This window comes from Amphiprion ocellaris, chromosome 12 (genome assembly GCF_022539595.1).
Source record: "Amphiprion ocellaris isolate individual 3 ecotype Okinawa chromosome 12, ASM2253959v1, whole genome shotgun sequence".
Lineage (NCBI taxonomy): Eukaryota > Metazoa > Chordata > Actinopteri > Pomacentridae > Amphiprion > Amphiprion ocellaris.
In genome coordinates, this window is record NC_072777.1 from 8305702 (window position 1) to 8324186 (window position 18485).

Sequence of the window (18485 nt, forward strand, 5' to 3'; positions counted from 1 at the left end):
ATTTTTACAACATGTTGAAAAATCACATTTTTCGACATAGTATACTATGGCGTTTTTTTTGCGCCAAAATTCATGATGATTTTTTTTTTTTCAAAGAAAACCTTTCTGGAGTATTTTTCACGGCCTCCTTTACATTATTTCATCATATGGCACGTTTTTACAACATGTTGAAAAATCGCATTTTTTTTTCGACGTAGTATACTATGGCGTTTTTTTGCGCCAAAATTCATGATGATTTTTTTTTCAAAGAAAACCTTTCTGGAGTGTTTTTCACGGCCTCCTTTACATTATTTCATCATATGGCACGTTTTTACAACATGTTGAAAAATCAAATTTTTTTTCGACATAGTATACTATGGCGTTTTTTTTGCGCCAAAATTCATGATGATTTTTTTTTCAAAGAAAACCATACCATAGTGTTTTTCACGGCCTCCTTTACATTATTTCATCATATGGCACGTTTTTACAACATGTTGAAAAATCGCATTTTTTTTCGACATAGTATACTATGGCGTTTTTTTTGCGGCAAAATTCATGACGATTTTTTTTTTCAAAGAAAACCTTTCTGGAGTGTTTTTCACGGCCTCCTTTACATTATTTCATCATATGGCACATTTTTACAACATGTTGAAAAATCACATTTTTTTCGACATAGTATACTATGGCGTTTTTTTGCGCCAAAATTCATGATGATTTTTTTTTCAAAGAAAACCTTACTGGAGTGTTTTTCACGGCCTCCTTTACATTATTTCATCATATGGCACGTTTTTACAACATGTTGAAAAATCGCATTTTTTTTTCGACATAGTATACTATGGCGTTTTTTTTGCGCCAAAATTCATGATGATTTTTTTTTCAAAGAAAACCTTACCATAGTGTTTTTCACGGCCTCCTTTACATTATTTCATCATATGGCACGTTTTTACAACATGTTGAAAAATCACATTTTTCGGCATAGTATACTATGCCGTTTTTTTGCGCCAAAATTCATGATGATTTTTTTTTTCAAAGAAAACCATACCATAGTGTTTTTCACGGCCTCCTTTACATTATTTCATCATATGGCACATTTTTACAACACGTTGAAAAATGGCATTTTTTTTCGACATAGTATACTATGGCGTTTTTTTTGCGCCAAAATTCACGATGATTTTTTTCAAAGAAAACCATAGCATAGTGTTTTTCACGGCCTCCTTTAAATTATTTCATCATATGACACGTTTTTACAACATGTTGAAAAATCGCATTTTTTTTTTTGACATAGTATACTATGGCGTTTTTTGCGCCAAAACTCATCATGATTTTTTTTTCAAAGAAAACCTTTCTGGAGTGTTTTTCATAGCCTGCTTTACGGTATTTCATCATATGGAATGTTTTCACAACATGTTAAAAAAAATGACATTTTTCGACATAGTATACTATGGCCAACCACTGGAACACATCTCCAAAGTTCTGCCAGGCCAGCTCAGCTTCCCCTCAGAAGAAGTGCCGCCACCTGACAGATGAAGGAGCCTTTTGAGAGGCAGCTGGCATCGTGATTGGACTGTACTTTGGTCTGTTCCAGTCCTGCTTCAGCCCCAGAGATGGCAGGCGGGACGAGTCAACGGAGGCCGGGTGGACGAAGGCATGCAGCTGAGAACAATCCAGAAAACAGCAGAGGAAGAGTACAGCGGTCCAGGGCCTTAACAAACAGAGTAGCATCGTATGTCTCTTAGAAAACATCATAGTATAGCCTTTGGTATGAAAAAACGACATAATATACATCATAGATTGTACAAATAACAAGTCAAAGGAAAGAGACATAAATTGTAGAATTGTAGTCGTTGTGGGCTGACCAATTTACTGATTATCAGTATTTTATTTTTTGCTGATTTACGGTAATAAATACATTTAAAAATGGCGCTGCTTTGGCTCTGAACCTTTATCTACCTGTGGTCGCTCTGTCTTCTGGAGTGATTTGATTGGTTATTCGTCACGAATAAAACTCCTTTAACTTAACACCTGTGCATAAAACAAAAACATATCAACAAAGTTTTCTGTTAGAGTTTGTGTTCTTCTAAGTTTAACTCCAAGATTTTAAATACTTTCATTTACTGCAGATGAATATCTACTCCAAATGTCTCACTAATAATCATTATCAGTCTTAAAAAGCCACAAAACACCCCTCTATACTTGACCACACTTAGTACAGTCCGGTTCCCCCTTCTATAAATCTGCTTGGAATTGTCCACTTCCTGTTTGTCAAAGTGGCTTTCTACCTGGACAGGTTTTGTTGGAGCTCATGCAACAAACATTTTGGGTAACTGCACTTTAATATGGGTGGATGACACTGAATTAGAGTCTGTTTTAATGAGACTGAGTTACGATGTGTAGCTCTGTCATTAAATCTCAGAATTCACAGAGAAAAGTCTGAAATGTTTGCTAGGTTAGCGTCCCACATGTACTTTGGCTCAGCTAAAGCTAACTCTCGCCAACTTCTGGATCTCTTGAGTTGCTTGTTGTTAAAATATCTTGCTAGAGGTGCTGAAGCTCAGAAAGTCTGAGATGTTTGTTCAAAATTAGCTCATTCTCAAGTCTTCTCTGAACTGTCCTCTTTTGCTTTAACTTTCCCTAAACTTAGGAGTTAATGACAGAGCAGCACATCCAGACTCAGTCTCATTTATGTAGAGATTAAACTTCAGTGTCATTCATTGATGTTAAAGTGCAGTTTTTAAAATGTTTGTTGCACATGCTCCCGACCAAACCAGTCCAGGTGGAAGACGACGTGAAGAGAAAGCTCCAGAGGATGAATATCACACATTTACGTTGGAAATAAATGTCCTTTAATTTGACATTGTCATGCAAAAGTTGGATTTCCCTTTAATGATGTTCAAATCTTTGAGTGTTTTGTTGATGTTGGTTTCTAAATGTTTTTTGACACTCGACCCCAAAGATTAAAACCTTTTACGGCTCACAAGCTGCAACAATTCACACATTATCAACTATCTTTCTGACTGACCTAAGATAAAAAGTGAAAAACTGCCTGATCAGGAATCATGAATGTAAAGCTTTTTGGTTTTTATGACAGTAAACTGAATATATTTGGGTTTGACGTTTTATAAACCAGAACAAGAAATGAATTACTGGAGAAAACAATCAACAGATTAATGGACAAAGAAAATGCGTTTTCCAACATATATGGCTGAATTACTCCAACATTACAAGATACATACAGTTTTAATTCAATTTTATTTATATAATGCCAATTACAGGTCAAATTGTATCAAGATGCTGTATATTTTTTTGTCATATTTAAAATATGACAAAGTAAGAAATTTCAACTTCTTGACTAATCCAATTTATTATTTGGTTTTTATAGGACTAATCGACAATCAAAATAACTTTCTCCACTAAAACTAATAAACATGAGGTCAAATAGAAGGAAGAATTTTAAATACTGCAGTCCCACGACGACAAGAATAAAGTTGCTCAACAAAAACTAAATCTGCTGGTGGATTCCATTAAAGTCCTAATAAATGATAATAAAGTGTGATACTAAAGGTTTGTGGTGCTAAAAATCTCCAAGTAAAGATATGAAGTTGAACATCTGGATGGAGGTTGATAAAAGTTGACCTCCCTTCATTTCTCTGGAGCCGACTCCATGGATTTTATGGATGGTGGTTAAAGACCTGCTCTTCTAGTGGTCTTCCTTCTAGTCGCTGTAAAAAGTCAGTCCATCCTGGCCGACTTCAACACCTCTTCATGACAACTTGTTCTGCCTCGGACCTGGTGGAAACTCCAGAAACTCGGGAAGACCTGTCGAGACTCGAAGAACTCGTGGAGACTCGAAGAACTCGTCGGGCGGGGGAAGGTGTGGTGGGTGGTGGTGGGAGGCGGGGGAGTAGAGGGGGGAAGCCGCCACCCACCTCCCCGCCTACTCTCCGCCCTGACTCCACCCAGACTCCGCCTTGGCTCCACCCATGTGGTCACTTCACAAACTACGATGCCAAAGGGACGACGAATTTATTTCTTTTTATCTGATCTGTAGCTCAGTGAGTTAAGGATTTGCCTGTGGAGCTGCAGGTCGCTGGTTCAAGACCAGACTCTGCTTAAATTTTCTCAAAATCCTGACAAAGACAAAGAAAGAAAACTGCCGGTCGTGGGTCTTGAACCGGCTACCTTCCACTTGGTAGTCCGTCTTCTTACCCCCTGAGCTATTCGCTCAGATACTAATTCTTCTTTTTTTTGCGCATTTATCATCTATTTTTTGCCATTTTCAATTTTTTTTTAACTCGAGTCTCAACTCGACCGTTTTTCTCGGTGGGTTGGACTTCAGCCTTTGTGCTGGAGGGTTGAACCCTCAGTTCCAAGACTTTCCAAAGCCTCCAGACCTCCCGAGTCCTCAGGACCTGAGCTTTCACACAGTCTGAGGGCTGAAATTTTCTAAGTCCCACAGTAGTTCTCTGTTAGATTTAACTTTCAGACAGTCCAAGGACTGATATCGTCTAAGTTCCTGAGTAGTTCTCTGTTCGTTTGAACGTTCAGACAGTCTGAGGGCTGAAGTTTTAAAAGTTTCTCAGTATTTCTGTTAGTTTGAACCTTTAGACAGTCTGAGGACTGAAATCTTAAAGGTTTCTCAGTACTTCTCTGTTAGTTTGAACTTTATGGTTAACAGAAGCCTTAAAACTTGTGACCATGAGTCTTGATTTCACATTTAGACCATCCATCTGAGTTCTTCTCAGACCTTCACCTGTGGGTGTTTTAGAAATCCTGAACAAACTTTGATTCTCTTCACTGAACAGTAACGTTTGTGGAGATCAGAAGGTAACATTAGTTTGATAAATGCCTTCAACTACAAGTAGACTTTATCTGGAAAGCAGTTTTCTTAAATGAGTTCTTAGTAAATATGTCCACAATCAAACCAAGAACATAGAAAGAGGAAATGTTTGAAGAAACAACTTGTTTTCATTTCAGAATAGAAAACGCTTTAATACCTTTATCTGTTTTTGCTCTTTGATCGTTTTATTGTTTCTTCTGTTTAATTTGATCTTCTAAAGTCTGGTGTCTTTTCAAATGTTTTGTCTTTAGTTTGATTCTTCTTAAATGTTAAGTTTTGCTCTTTTCTCACCTTTTATTCTTTTCTAATGTCTGATTTGATTTCAAAATATTTTGTCTTTTTAACGTTTGTTAATTGTTGTTTTTTCAAATGTTTTATCGGCTTGTTTGAAAAATTTCCTTTTCTTTCCCAACATTTAATTTTTCAATTAAATCTTTAAGGTTTTTCTTTTTAAATGTCTTACCACCTTTTAATGTTTAAATTTCTTTTTAAATGTTTCATTGTATTTTCTGTTTAATTCCTATTTAAAGTTTTATTGTCTTTAAGATTTAATTTTCTAATTAAACATATAATTATTTAATTAAAAGTTTTGTCTTTTTAAAGGTTTAATAATCTAATTAAATGTTTTGTATTTTTTAAATGTTTAATATTCTTATTGTTTAATTGTATTTTTTAAATGTTTAATTATGTAAAATATTTGATCTTTAATGTGTAATATTTTTGTTTTTAAAAATTCTGTAATATCATAATTCCATGTTTTGTATCTTCTGTTTAATTATTTTTGTCTGTTTAATATCACTTAATTGTATTTGTTTAATTTTCTTTTTAGAAGTTTTATTGTATTAAATGTTTTTTTTATTTAATTTAATTGCTTTTTATAATGTAGTTTTTTCTTTAATCTTTTTTTCTGTCAAGAAAATGCAAAACATTTAATTAGATTATTACACCTTTAAAAAGACAAAACATTTCATTAAAAAATTCAATGTTTAATTAGAAACTTACATCTTAAATCTTTTTAATAAACTTTATTAAAGTTTTATTGTATTAAATGCTTTTTAAAAAAATGTAGTTTATTTCTTTAATCTTCTTTTTCTGTCAAGATTTTAACCCCAACCTTAAAAATGAAACAAACCCTTAAATCACAATGAAAATACTTCTGCTGTCACAATCATGAGTTAGTCAATTATTCAGTTTATGAATTCAACTTTATTTGTTTAGCAGCTTTCACACAGATGACAAAACTAAACAAGGAAAGAGAAAAAACTATGCGAAAATTTATGATTAAAACTCAAACATATTTTTAAAAAAAGATTTAACATGGTAATAAAATCTGTTGTGTCCAGGGAATGGAGGGAGTTTATTGAAGTCTTCTTGGGCTCACATGGTAAATTATTTAAAATATAAATTTGATATTCAGTCTAAGGAAACTGGAAACTGCAGAGCAACAGAAGAACCAACAATATCTCCTGTTTTCTCCTTTAATGAGTCGACTCTTCTTGTGCTTTCAGACCAAAGAACTACAGACTCTTCACAACCTGCTCAAACTCTTGGTACAGGACCTCACCACACGGGTCAAGAAGGTTTCCGTCTCATTTCTACTCTGAAGCTCACCTTCTCCTGCTCAAACTGCTGAGAAATGTTTCTGCTGCTCTAAAGTCTGGTCTCCAGAACTTCCTAAAAACTCTCAAAGTCTCTTCTGCTGCAGGTTGCTTTGTAGAATTGTTCCAGAAAACCTCACTAAACCACATGGAGGGGCCTCAAGATAGTCGTTCAAATGAAACCATACAAAAACCAAACTAGCACAACCCAAACACTAAAGTCTCCTGCAGCCTACCAGAGAACCTCTGAGAACAGAGAATCAGGACAGGAACTCTTACCTTCTGGACAACCAACGTTGGTTCTCAAACAAGAATACAGAATGTGTCTGACCAAAAACCTCTAAAGACTCACTACAGCCAAGATAAAGACACAACTCAGCTGCAGCAAATCCACTAATCACTGCACACATTAGCACCATGTGCTAACTGTGGCTAAAGAACCACATTTACCAAGACAAGTATCCAGTACAAAGCCCTAAAACACACCAAGAAACACATTAAAGACGATTTTACAGCTGGAAGCTGCAAGCCAACGCCTAAAGAACAAGCTAAAGCAATGGAGCCAAACCCGGTTCACTGGTGAAGAGAAACAGAGGAAATGTTTGTCTGCAGCTAAATAAAGCAGGAAGACACTGAGCTGCTCAGGTGTTCCTGATAACACCAAGCAGCCACCTGGACAGCCAATAGGAACACAGCTTACTGGAAGTCCAGAGGGCTGGGTTAGTGAAGTAAATTTAGTTCAAAGTTAAAGCAGAAAGTTAACAAAGAAAGTTGAAAACCACCTTCTGATACCTGAAATCTCTGAGTTTTCACACAAAGAACGCCTGAACATGTCAAACTGGTTTCATAGTAGAACCATCATTGTAAAAACATCATAGTATGGTGTGTTGCTACAAAAACATTATGTCTGAGGGTTTATTGATCAGGCATCAGGGTCAAGATTAGGATCAATATTTCATATAATAATATAGTGCAACGTGACATACTTATGATACAACATAGTTAAACTGACTAGATGTATGTAGAAAGTACAATATTTATAGTGCTAAATGTAATATTTGACTACAACAATGGTAATGAAACAAGGAACAAATACTGTCAGACTCCACTACAGCTTCACATAGTAAGTTTATTAGTCTCAAATTAACATCTCCATGATAAATCTGGTCTTGAGTTGAGGTTTCAGAAAGTGCTTGAGCAGAAATTAAAGAGGATCAATGGTTTTATGTGCTTCTGGCTGCCAGTTTCGTTCAAACTCATTAGGACTTGATTTTATGGCTTCAAGGGTTTAGGTTGTAAAACATTCAAAGACATGATATTGATCGAAAACACCAGCACGTCTGACGTTTTATTGCTAAAAAATAACATTCAGAGGATCTTGACGTCGAGCAGCGAGACGTCTCCCATCACCTCCAGCTGGTCGATGCGGATCAGGTCCTGGACTCGGTGTTTGTAGTCCAGCTGGTGGACGCCGTTGACGGCGACTCTGAAGTGCTGAGAGTCACACAGAATGATCATCTGCAGAGACGACAGCAGGTTCAAGGACTGTGTTGCTGATCTCAAAGAATTAAAAACTACAACAGATGACAAGCAGCTGGAAGGAGGAAACACGGTGTTGAATTTATCTGAAGGTATTATTTTTAGATAAATTAAAATCTATAGAGGGCTGCACAGTAGGGTGGTGGTTAGCACCGTCGTCTCGCAGCTAGAAGATCCCCAGTTCACGTCTTGGCCCTCCTGGGATCCTTCTGTGTGGAGTTTGCATGTTCTCCCTGTGCATGTGTGAGTTTTCTCCGGCTTCCTTCCACAGTCCAAAAACATTGTCTGTAGGTGTGAATGTGAGCGTGATTGTTTATCTCTATATGTAGCCCTGTGATGGACTGTTACCTGTCCAGGTGTCCCCTACCTTCACCCTAAGTCAGCTGGGATAGACTCCAGCCCCCGTGACCCTAATGAGGATTAATGGGTGTATAGATGATGGATGGATGGATAGAATCTATGGAGTTACTGTAAAATAACATTTCCCTCTAAAAGAAAGAGTTTCTCAAATTTACAATCTCTGCACCACTGACTTCAACATCTACAATCCTAAAAAACTTAAGAAGTTAAAAACAAAAGCAGCAGCAGAAAGTCAGTTCAGTTGCCTGCAGGGTCAAAAGTCACCTCAAAGTATTGTCCTGCAGCGAAGGGGAAGGAGGCCAACTTCGTCTCCTCGGGGCCCCAACAGTCAGACAGGAAGGAGTTCCTGACGAAGACCTCTTTCTTCAGACGAGGGTTGAGATGAAGAGCGATGTCGCTGCCGCTCGACACTCGCAGGTTCACACAGAAACTGAAAGCAACAAAGACAGAAACATGTTGTTTTGATTAGTAACAAACTCTATTCTTCCATCAAAAAAAAATAACTTACTATTAAATGTTTAATACGAATGTTAACATATCCTACATTTACTTTCCCTCCAAAAAACTCGAAATATATATTTTTTTGTATGGAGTGTAATTGATTAAGTAGCTCATGCTTGTGAACTAAATGTTCTGTCTCCTTCAGCTGAATCCACAAACCAGTTTCTGTGATGTTTACAGAGGTTTTTAGGAGCTAGAGTTTGAAAAATCAAATGTCCTCCAACCAAACTACGTACAAATTTCCTAGAATTTAATAAAATCACAATGAAAAGCAGGATTGTATTTTCTATAAATATTTTGACAAACCTTCCACATTCTTGAGAAGTATATAAACTTTCATTCAAAAGTTTGGGGTCACCCAGACAATTTCCATGACAACTCACACTTTTATTCATGTGCTAACATAAGTGCACAACTGTTTTCTAATCATCAGTTAGCCTTTTAGCACAATTAGCTAACACAATGTAGCATTAGAACACAGGAGTGATGGTTGCTGGAAATGTTCCTCTGTACCCCTATGTAGATATTCCATTAAAAATCAGCCGTTTCCAGCTAGAATAGTCATTTACCACATTAACAATGTCTAGACTGTATTTATGATTCATTTATTGTGATCTTCATTGAAAAATTGCTTTTCTTTCAAAAATAACATTTCTAAGTGACCTCAAACTTTTGAACAGTAGTGTATACTCACAAATGTTCAGGGGCCTCCAGAAGATTTTAGACATAAAAATATACAATTTTTCTGACAAACACAGATGTGGAGTCAAACTGTAATCAGAAACTTTTCAGTGTCTACAAACCAAAACTCTGCTCAGTTTTCAGAGTATTTAAAAGAAATCACATGAATAAATGTTGAACTCAACCTCTAAAGGATTTTTACCTCAAATCTTAGCCTTAACTGAGCTAAATTTCGGTTTACTTTTGTTTCACGTGATGACTATTTTACAGACTGACTTCAGGATGAATGAGCTGATATTAACCCTCATTTTGTCCTGAACACTCCTCTTCTCCTTAGAGTCCAAAATGACCCGCCTCCTCTGAGCCTCAAAAAGAAAGCAGCTTCATTGAATTTGCAACCAAAAATCTATTTTATATGAAGAAACAACCTGACATGCATCACACACTTTGTAAATGTCTGGATTTTCCCTCTTCAGAGGGCAGAAAGACTGGATTTAATCAGTAATTTTTATGACAGCACACACGTTATAACTGTTTCCTTTACTAAAGTAGAGATTTAATATCACTATAATTGCTGCTAAAAGTACTGCATAGGTGTAAACATTACTTTGTTAGTAAGAGATAGCACCAGAAATGTGCAGAAAGTAGCTTGAAATGCACTTTCTTGAAGGGAATAACAGTATACTGTATACTGTACAATGGAATTCAACAACAAAATCTCAACTACAAAATACTAGTCTTCTCACATCTTTCCAATCATTGCTCCCACTCACAAGGAGTGCAACTGACAACAATAATAAAATAAAATATTAGCTGCAATAATGGAGACAATGTTTCACTTTTTCTGATGTTGGGGTCATTTTAGGAAAAGTCATCAAATGTCAAGTTGGAAAAATGTCATTTTGGGGGGTTTTTTTCTGCTATTAATCATAGCGGCAGGGTCACTTTTGACCCTAAGACAACACAAATGTTAAACTGTAGTCTGCTGTAAACCAGGATTTTAAACAATTAATCAAGTTCAAAACCAGAAGTCCAACATTCATGTAGCAGCTGGATGCTGTATACATTATAACACATCTGATGATATAATCCGAGTGGTTTGCTTTGTTTCTATTGGCAACACTAAACAGGATCAAAGTGCTGATGACATCACTCAGGTGCTGCTTACCTGTGTGCGATCTGATTGGTTTTTCCTTTGACTGCAATGCTGCGTCCGACGCTCAGCCCCTTGAGCAGCTGCCCTCTGAAGGGAACGCTCTGCACAAAACAGAAAGCCATCAAACGCAACCATTTCAGAAGAAAAACTCAGTGAAAATGAACACCAACTACAGCTGTGATGATCCATTAATTGGCTGATCAGCACAAAGAATTTGTTGCTGTTCTTGGTTCTTACATGATAGAAAAAAAACATTAATTTTGGCGTTTGAGTCTCATTAAGACATCATGATCAGGGTTTTCCCATATTTGTCATATTTTGCAGCCATAAGATCAATCAATCAATCAACAAACACATTAATGAAACACATGAGTAAATATTAAATTCACCAGAGCACATCACATCTGACAATTTATGAGCTGAAATCCGACAAGCAAAACAAAAAATAAAATAAAAGGTTCATGAGGAATTATTCACATATTTGTACTTTTACTCGATGACGTATCTGAATAATTAACATCCTGTTAATTAAATTCCCAATTCAGCATCAACTGTATGGACTTTAGAGTTTCCTGTCCAACAGACCTGCCACAATAAACCAAACACAAATCAATAATCAATGTCCTGAGAGAAGGATGGTTGAAGGTTGAGTTAAAGTATAATATTTATATTAACAAGGGCTAAGAGGAAGCATTCTTCTAGCCAACATAATTAATTGCTCGATCGTGGTATTTAAATTCCTATATTGTCATTTAGTCAAACAAAATGTGTGTTTTATGTTGAAATGTTTTCTTCAGTTGAACTATTCAGCGTTAAATAGAGTTTGTAAAATCAGGAGAGTATGGAAGAAATTCAATTCAATACTTTCATACAACACACAGGATTAAATTCCACATAATTTTCTCAAAAATGATGGGAACCTACAGGAACAATAAGATCCAGTTATTTATATTCATTCGCATTCTTTGAATTGCTTCATAATTACTGTAATCAGTGTCTGACACTGTGATTATTACTGGTTGGATTCGATGCAGAAAAAGCAAAACTCACCAAGTCGCCTGATGAGGAAATTATCTGCTGCAAGAGGAACAAACGACAAAATCTGATTAAATTCGAGAAATGGAGATTATTTATAAGCAGCATTTTACTATGAATAAATACTGGAATGTAGCTAGAAATACACAGAAACATTTATATTAATACAACACACTGAGATTATTCCAGATGTGTTTTACTGTGTTAATATTCTGTCATCTGTTAATACATTAGGAAACATTTACAGTCTGTTATTAACTGCAACAGTGGAGGACGTACTGTGAGACTGTAGGCAGTTAAACTGGAATTAAACTCCTGTTTTAGAAGCTCTTAATATATTTATCCACAAAAATCTAAACTGATAAAGTCACTGTAGATGTCCACAAAAAGCAAATGTTTCTCTCTGAAATGTAGAGAAGTATAAAGTGGAATGAGATGGACAGACACAAGTAAATTACAGGTCCTGCTGTACTAAAGCAGAGCCCAAAACAAAATGTACTGATTATACATGTGTTCAGTGACATTAATGTGTCTGATTAAGTGTTTCAGAGTTTCTGCAGGTTCATCAGGTTGCATTAAATTTAAAACGGTTCCTGATAAAAACACTAAATGGCTGGAAAATCATTTGTAATTAGTTTTTAAAATCACATTATTAAACATTCTAAGGTTTTTTGGAAGTCTAATACGTTTCATCTGCTGATATTGAGGTTATATGAAAAATAGAGGATTGGAAAACTGCAGTTTTTGGGAAAAGTTGTGTAGAAACAAAAAACAAAAAATATTTAAGAGCCTCTGTGACTTAAAATTCTATGATTAAGATATTTTCCTCGGTAGTTTGAGCTGAATTGCTAAATCTGATAGTTGCAGCTTCTCAAATTTATATTTTTATTCTATGATTATTTTTGGATTTTTGAACTGACTCGCACTGTTCCTCCCCATCAACACCTCCCTTCCACCTGCCTGCCTGTTTGTAGCAGTCGGGGAAAGAAACAGCTGGAGAGACTCCAGCAGAGCAAAGCTGCAGGTCCAGATGTTATCAGCCTGAACAGAACAGATACGTGGGACAGAAGCTCGTCTACCTCAGCCTGAGCTACCAGACGCTTCCAGTGCATCCTGCATTGTTCCAGTAACAAGAAATCTTCTCCATTTCCCCTCAAACATTACACATTGTGCTGCAGTTTGCCTGAGGTTCTATCTCATCATACTCTAAATCCTTGTTTCAATCCATTTTATTTTCAAAAATTTTAACTAGTATACACTACTAGTCAAAAGTTTGGATACACCTTCTCATTCAGTGCTTTTAATTTATTTGAATTATTTTCTACATTGTAGATTAATAATGAAGATAAACACGTTTTTGTTTACTACATAATTCCTTATGTATTCTTCTATAGTTTTGATGTCCTCAGTATTAATCTACACTGCAGAAAATAATTCAGTAAAAACCACTGAATGAGAAGGTGTGTCCAAACTTTTGACTGGTTGTGTATATTTTTGAAATATTGTTTTTCGTGTGGTTTTTTTTTTTTGTGATATATGATTCGGAGCGGCAGCACTGCAGCTTTCCAGGGAATCAAGACAGAATTCCAGGTCACCACAATTTCTAAGAATTTTATTAAATAATCATCAAATGCAACCTGGAATCTGAATTTTATATAAAGTCAGAAGTCAGGAAAAAATACGATTTTTTTTTTTAATCACAGCTGGAAACATTTTCAAAGTAATAATTAGACTATTTTTTAATGACTCAAAAATAAATTTACCACCTGCTTTATGATCAAACTTTCCAGTGATATGACATTTATGTGGTATTTATCTGTGAACCGACCAACTGATCAAACAAACCTGATGTGTACAGCCTCAGGTCTGAGAATGTGTTTCTTCTTCTGGTCTCATGTTAAAGTAGATGTGATATTGTGGGATTTTTTTGAAAGTTGGCTGGACAAAACTAAACATCTGTATATGCAGTTTTTTTTAAAAATTTGTATATAACAAATGATTAATTTGTAACAAAAAAATTATGAAACTGCAGCCCTAATGAGAATAATTTCTAATTATTTTATGAATTAATGACTAAACACAACATGGAAAGCAATCTGGAAAAACTGCACCATTATTAAGCAGCTTTTTTTATTATTATTATTGAGAAACCTGAATTCAAAGCTTTTAAAGAGCTTTCATGACCTGCAGAATCGAATACAATTCAAACAGAAGTTTGTTCTCACGTTCATCTCTGAGTCCTGAGTGGTCAGACTGGCTGCAGGAGAGACAGCACTCTAAGAACAAACAAACAAACAAACAACACGTCAGATCCCCTGAAACAAACAAGCTCTTTCAACCAGACACTGCTGACTAACAGACACACTCACTGAACTCGGGGCCACGATGCCCAAAGCCTGAATTTTCACTTTTCCGGACATGAGGATGGTGTCGACTCGGTCCAGGTCCACTCGGTGTTTATACTCCAACACATGAGCTCCGTTCACGGCCACCTGAACAACAAACACAGAGACACGCTGCAGGACTCTGCTTCATCTGAGGCAACAGTCTGAGTCACTCAGAAGTTTTTGACGTGTTTGAGGTAAATGTTATGATGAACACTTTAAAATGTCCAGTTTTACTGATCAAAGTTAGGAGTTATTACGGAAAATACTTTAACCTACTCATAAACTGCTTCACAAAAACACAATTATTGTTATTACTAAAGGAAAATTCAGATTTATTTCAGCCTTGCCTTATAGGTCAGGATAACTGTGCAGATTCAAGTAAACCCAGATCAGGAGATGATAGCGTATATCAGGGCAAAAAGAACTCCCTGCAGCTTTCCAAAGGAAAAACAAAGCCTGACTGAATCATTTTAAACATTTGTTTTCAGCCTGGCTGGGAGAAAACAGAAATTATCTGCCTGGAACAGACATTTTGCTGACTATTAGGGATCCACGTCCATTTAGATGATAAACTCTACAAAGTAAACATGACCCGAGGAGACACAACAGACACATCAATGGCAAACACAGCCAGATGAAAGAAACCAGAATGATAACCAGTGTGTCTGTGGAAAGACCAGAGAAGCACATCACCTCGGACACTCTGAAGTGTTATATGAGACGTTTTTTCCTGTCTTCCTCTGCCCACTGTAGCAGACGTGTCAGTTCTCATCATTAATATTATAAATCGATAATCATTTGACAACAATATTTATGGAAAGGTACAGAACATTTGAAGGATGCAGATTCTCAAAATAAACTATTTGTTGTCTTTTCTAATCTCACAATGCAGTCAAGTGCATTTTGTTATTATTTAGGACTTGCTATTGGTCAAACACACAAAGACATCTGATGATGTCAGCCTCGACAATGAAGCTGCTGCTTTTTAAAAAGTTGTATCAATGATTAATAAATAACAGAGAAATTATAATTAATAGCTGGTAGTTTCAGTGATTTTTAGCTGGTAGTTTCAATGATATTTAGCTGGTAGTTTGAGTGATTTTTATGCACCAACTGTGAAAACGTTCTACACACTCGGTCAAATTATGTTCTGGATAATGAGAAATATTTAGATCTAACAGAAACTAACAGTATATTACATCATTAACTGATCCAACAAGTATCTCCTTTATTAATAGCAACTTATTTGTCTCCAAATCATCAGAAAGCAGTGAAAAACCCTCAAACTCATATTTCTTATTAGTGTTTAAGGTTAAACAGACTAAATGATTAGTTAATAAATGTTTGCTCCCGTAACTATAATAATTTCAATAATCATTAAACACAACCTGGACAAGCAGCAGGATGGATAATATATAAATATATAACATATATATAAATATATCATATAAAATATTAATTTCAGATGCATATATGACTTGTCATAAAGTCAGAGTACTGGAACAATGGTACGAGAGAATTTCTGACAGTTTTTGCTATTTGGGACTTCTGTAAATTATATTTAGGATTAATAAGTGAATGAGCACAGCATCACATGGGATGATGGTATCGGAGAATCTCTAACTTCTCGCTCTGATTTTAGACTTAATTCATGTATTTTAATGAATTTAAGGCAACTCTCACTGTCGTTGGTCACATCATCCTGCGTCATCTCTCACCTTGAACTGGTCTTTGAGGATGAGGACGATGATCTCGAACGCAGCCCCGGCCTTGAAGGGCATCTGGTACAGAATCTGCTCTCGGCCCCAGCGCTCCTTCTGCAGCGTGTTGCAGACGATACACGACTTCCTAATCCTCGGGTTGAAGTGAAACGCAACGTCGGCCCTCGGCTTCACACTGCTGCCACACGTGAAATCTACCTGGAACCTGCAAGACAGAGCAGCGGGAAAACAGACTTTAACTTTTACACATCAACACACAAAAACTGAAGAAAACTGCTTCATTTCAGATAAGATAAGATCAACATTATTGATCCATCACTGGGGGAAATTTACGCTTACATTTCAGACATGTTTCACCAAACTTCAGAATCATATGTGATGTGCCTCTGATGTTATTTTAGCCATTTTTGAAGAAAAATGTCAAACTTATTATGTTCCAGCTTCTTAAATGTGGATGATTCATGACTTCTTCAGTCCACTGTGAAAGTAAACTGAATATTTTGGAGGGTTTCTGAAGGTTTGTTGGGCGAACAACAACTAATAAATTAATCAAGGTACTAATTGTGAGAGTAAGTTATAATAAATATATGTGTCCTCACCTGTCAGCATCAAACGGCACTGAGCCCTGGATGAGAACCATCTCTCCTGGCAGCAAACCACCCAGGATCGTCCCAGCGAAGGGGATCAACTGTGGACACAAAACCAGAAACATCTGGACATTGTCAGGTGACCAAACTAAACATCTATAAACTTGTGACAGAAATAAAGAGGATTCATGTTGAATTTAACACTAATGATACACCTGCAGTTAACTTATTCATTTTCTCTGCTTTGACTTCACTAAAATCTACATTTGTATTCAAATTAATACACAAGAAAGTATTTTTTTAAAAATATTTTGTCACAAATGTGTTTCTTAATCTTTATAAGTTACAGCTGAAGCTCATGATGAGTGCCACATTTCAGTTGCAGGGGAACAACTAAGCCTGCAAAAACAGGAAGCGTGTTCCTTTATCCTACTTTTTGTATCGTCGCCGATCTCCATTACAATTTATGGAATTTTTTAAAATTTTCTCTCCTATTTTCACACGGAAAAATCGAAATCGGCCTAACTCAAGCCGCTCCACACTCTCCAAGGACTCGGTTTGTAATTCGGCCTACATGAAACAGATCCAACTCATGTGGGCTGAAAGAAAAACAAAACTAAATGTAATTCTGAAGTTCTTATCAAACGGTAAGAACAATGCGAACCAAAAGTTTGTCCAAAACGTTGTTGAAATAAAATTATTTATTGGATGAGATGTCTGCCGAATCCACGATGAATTTCACCAAATTGAGAAAAGCATTTCAGACACATTATAGAGGAAAATCTCACGTTAAATTTTTGTTACTTTGCGAGGACGATTCAGCGGCAGTTAGCTAACATGCTGACTCACATGGAAACCGAAAAATCATCGATAATTAGTCCATTTAACCTCAATCGTGACAATGAAAATGAGTCGAAACTGGTGGCAGTGATCAGTACAAACACAACAAGCATCTCACCGGGTTTAGAAACGTCTGTCTCGGGTTTGAAATCGACATTTTAGCGCAGAAACGCTACGATCGGCGGCTCGTTCGTTTGTTTACTTCCTCATCTGACGTCGCACGGATGACGTTTTAAAGGATGCGACAGACCCGGAATAACATCAACGCTCACATTCACAGATGTTTTATTTTAACCACAAAAATATATTGTTTGAGACGCTTGTGACAAAATGAGAGATGCTTGAGTTTTACTTTTTTACCTGCTCATTTTAAACCAGTGTGTTTCAGTGCGGTGTGGTGACGCAGCTGTCCGCTCCTTACACACTACAGAGGTTCAGTAAGACACCAGTCTTGTGGTTCCAATAATGACTGATTTTCTCCTCCCAGTTTCCCAGAATGAGAAAATAATCACATGCGGACTCCACGAATTTATTTTAACCCCGGAGAAGATAAAACACAACAGCTGTAGGGATATTTCCCATTTTAGCTTTTATTTAGCATCAATAATAAGCTGTTATAACTGTTTATTTTTACAGGAAATCTACGGATGATAATAAAACACAGAATAACAAAGGAGCAAAGCTGGCATCTTCCCCATACCTGAATGATTTTAAGCTGTATTGTTAAACATGTGTTATATCAGAATTCTTCTGTTTACTAAATAAAACATGATTGCGCTATGACATCATTCTCTCAACTTTCAAAGTCCCAAACTGTCAGTTTATGACAGAAAATTGGGAAATGAAATCCTGTGTCACTATTTCAAATCTGAATTAAACTCCTGTCTTTTGCTTTTAACTCTGAAGCTGCTCTCGCCCTGTCCACTTAGTTTCTTTGTATCACCCTGCTGCTTTGCATTGATCAGTTGCCTTATTTCAGTTTTCTCTTTTGTTAATATCTCTGCCTCTTTCTAGGAAGTGAATATGCTCCACCTTGGATGTCCTGCCCATATGGTCATATTTACATTTCTCTACTGTTGCCAACAATCTTTTGATTCACTGGGTTTTGCATTTTGTACAGTTGTAACTTTAATTTTTAAATTAACAAGGGAAATTAGCATAAGTATCACTGTAGGGTCTTAAGCTAAATATTTAAACTTGCTATATACTTTGCAACACCAGTCTTATTTCTTTACTGGAAAACCCTCTGGCTCAGCTGGTGTTT

The 18485-nt window shown here is 36.2% G+C and overlaps 1 protein-coding gene across 2 annotated transcripts; it reads right to left on the reverse strand.

The window, feature by feature from the left end:
- Window positions 1–7523: 7523 nt before the first annotated feature.
- Window positions 7524–17474, reverse strand: lgals8a (galectin 8a). Of its 2 annotated transcripts, none has more exons than XM_035942377.2 (9): window positions 17340–17474; window positions 16394–16482; window positions 15792–15999; window positions 14056–14178; window positions 13912–13962; window positions 11702–11725; window positions 10664–10752; window positions 8578–8743; window positions 7524–7932 (listed from the first exon to the last, which is right to left on the reverse strand). In XM_035942377.2, the coding sequence occupies exons 1-9, from the start codon at window positions 17376–17378 to the stop codon at window positions 7783–7785; spliced, it is 939 nt and encodes a 312-aa protein (XP_035798270.1). In that variant the 5' UTR covers window positions 17379–17474; the 3' UTR covers window positions 7524–7782. The 2 variants fall into 2 exon arrangements, with proteins under 2 accessions (XP_035798270.1, XP_023152887.1); XM_023297119.3 differs by having other exon boundaries at window positions 11702–11728.
- Window positions 17475–18485: the final 1011 nt, after the last annotated feature.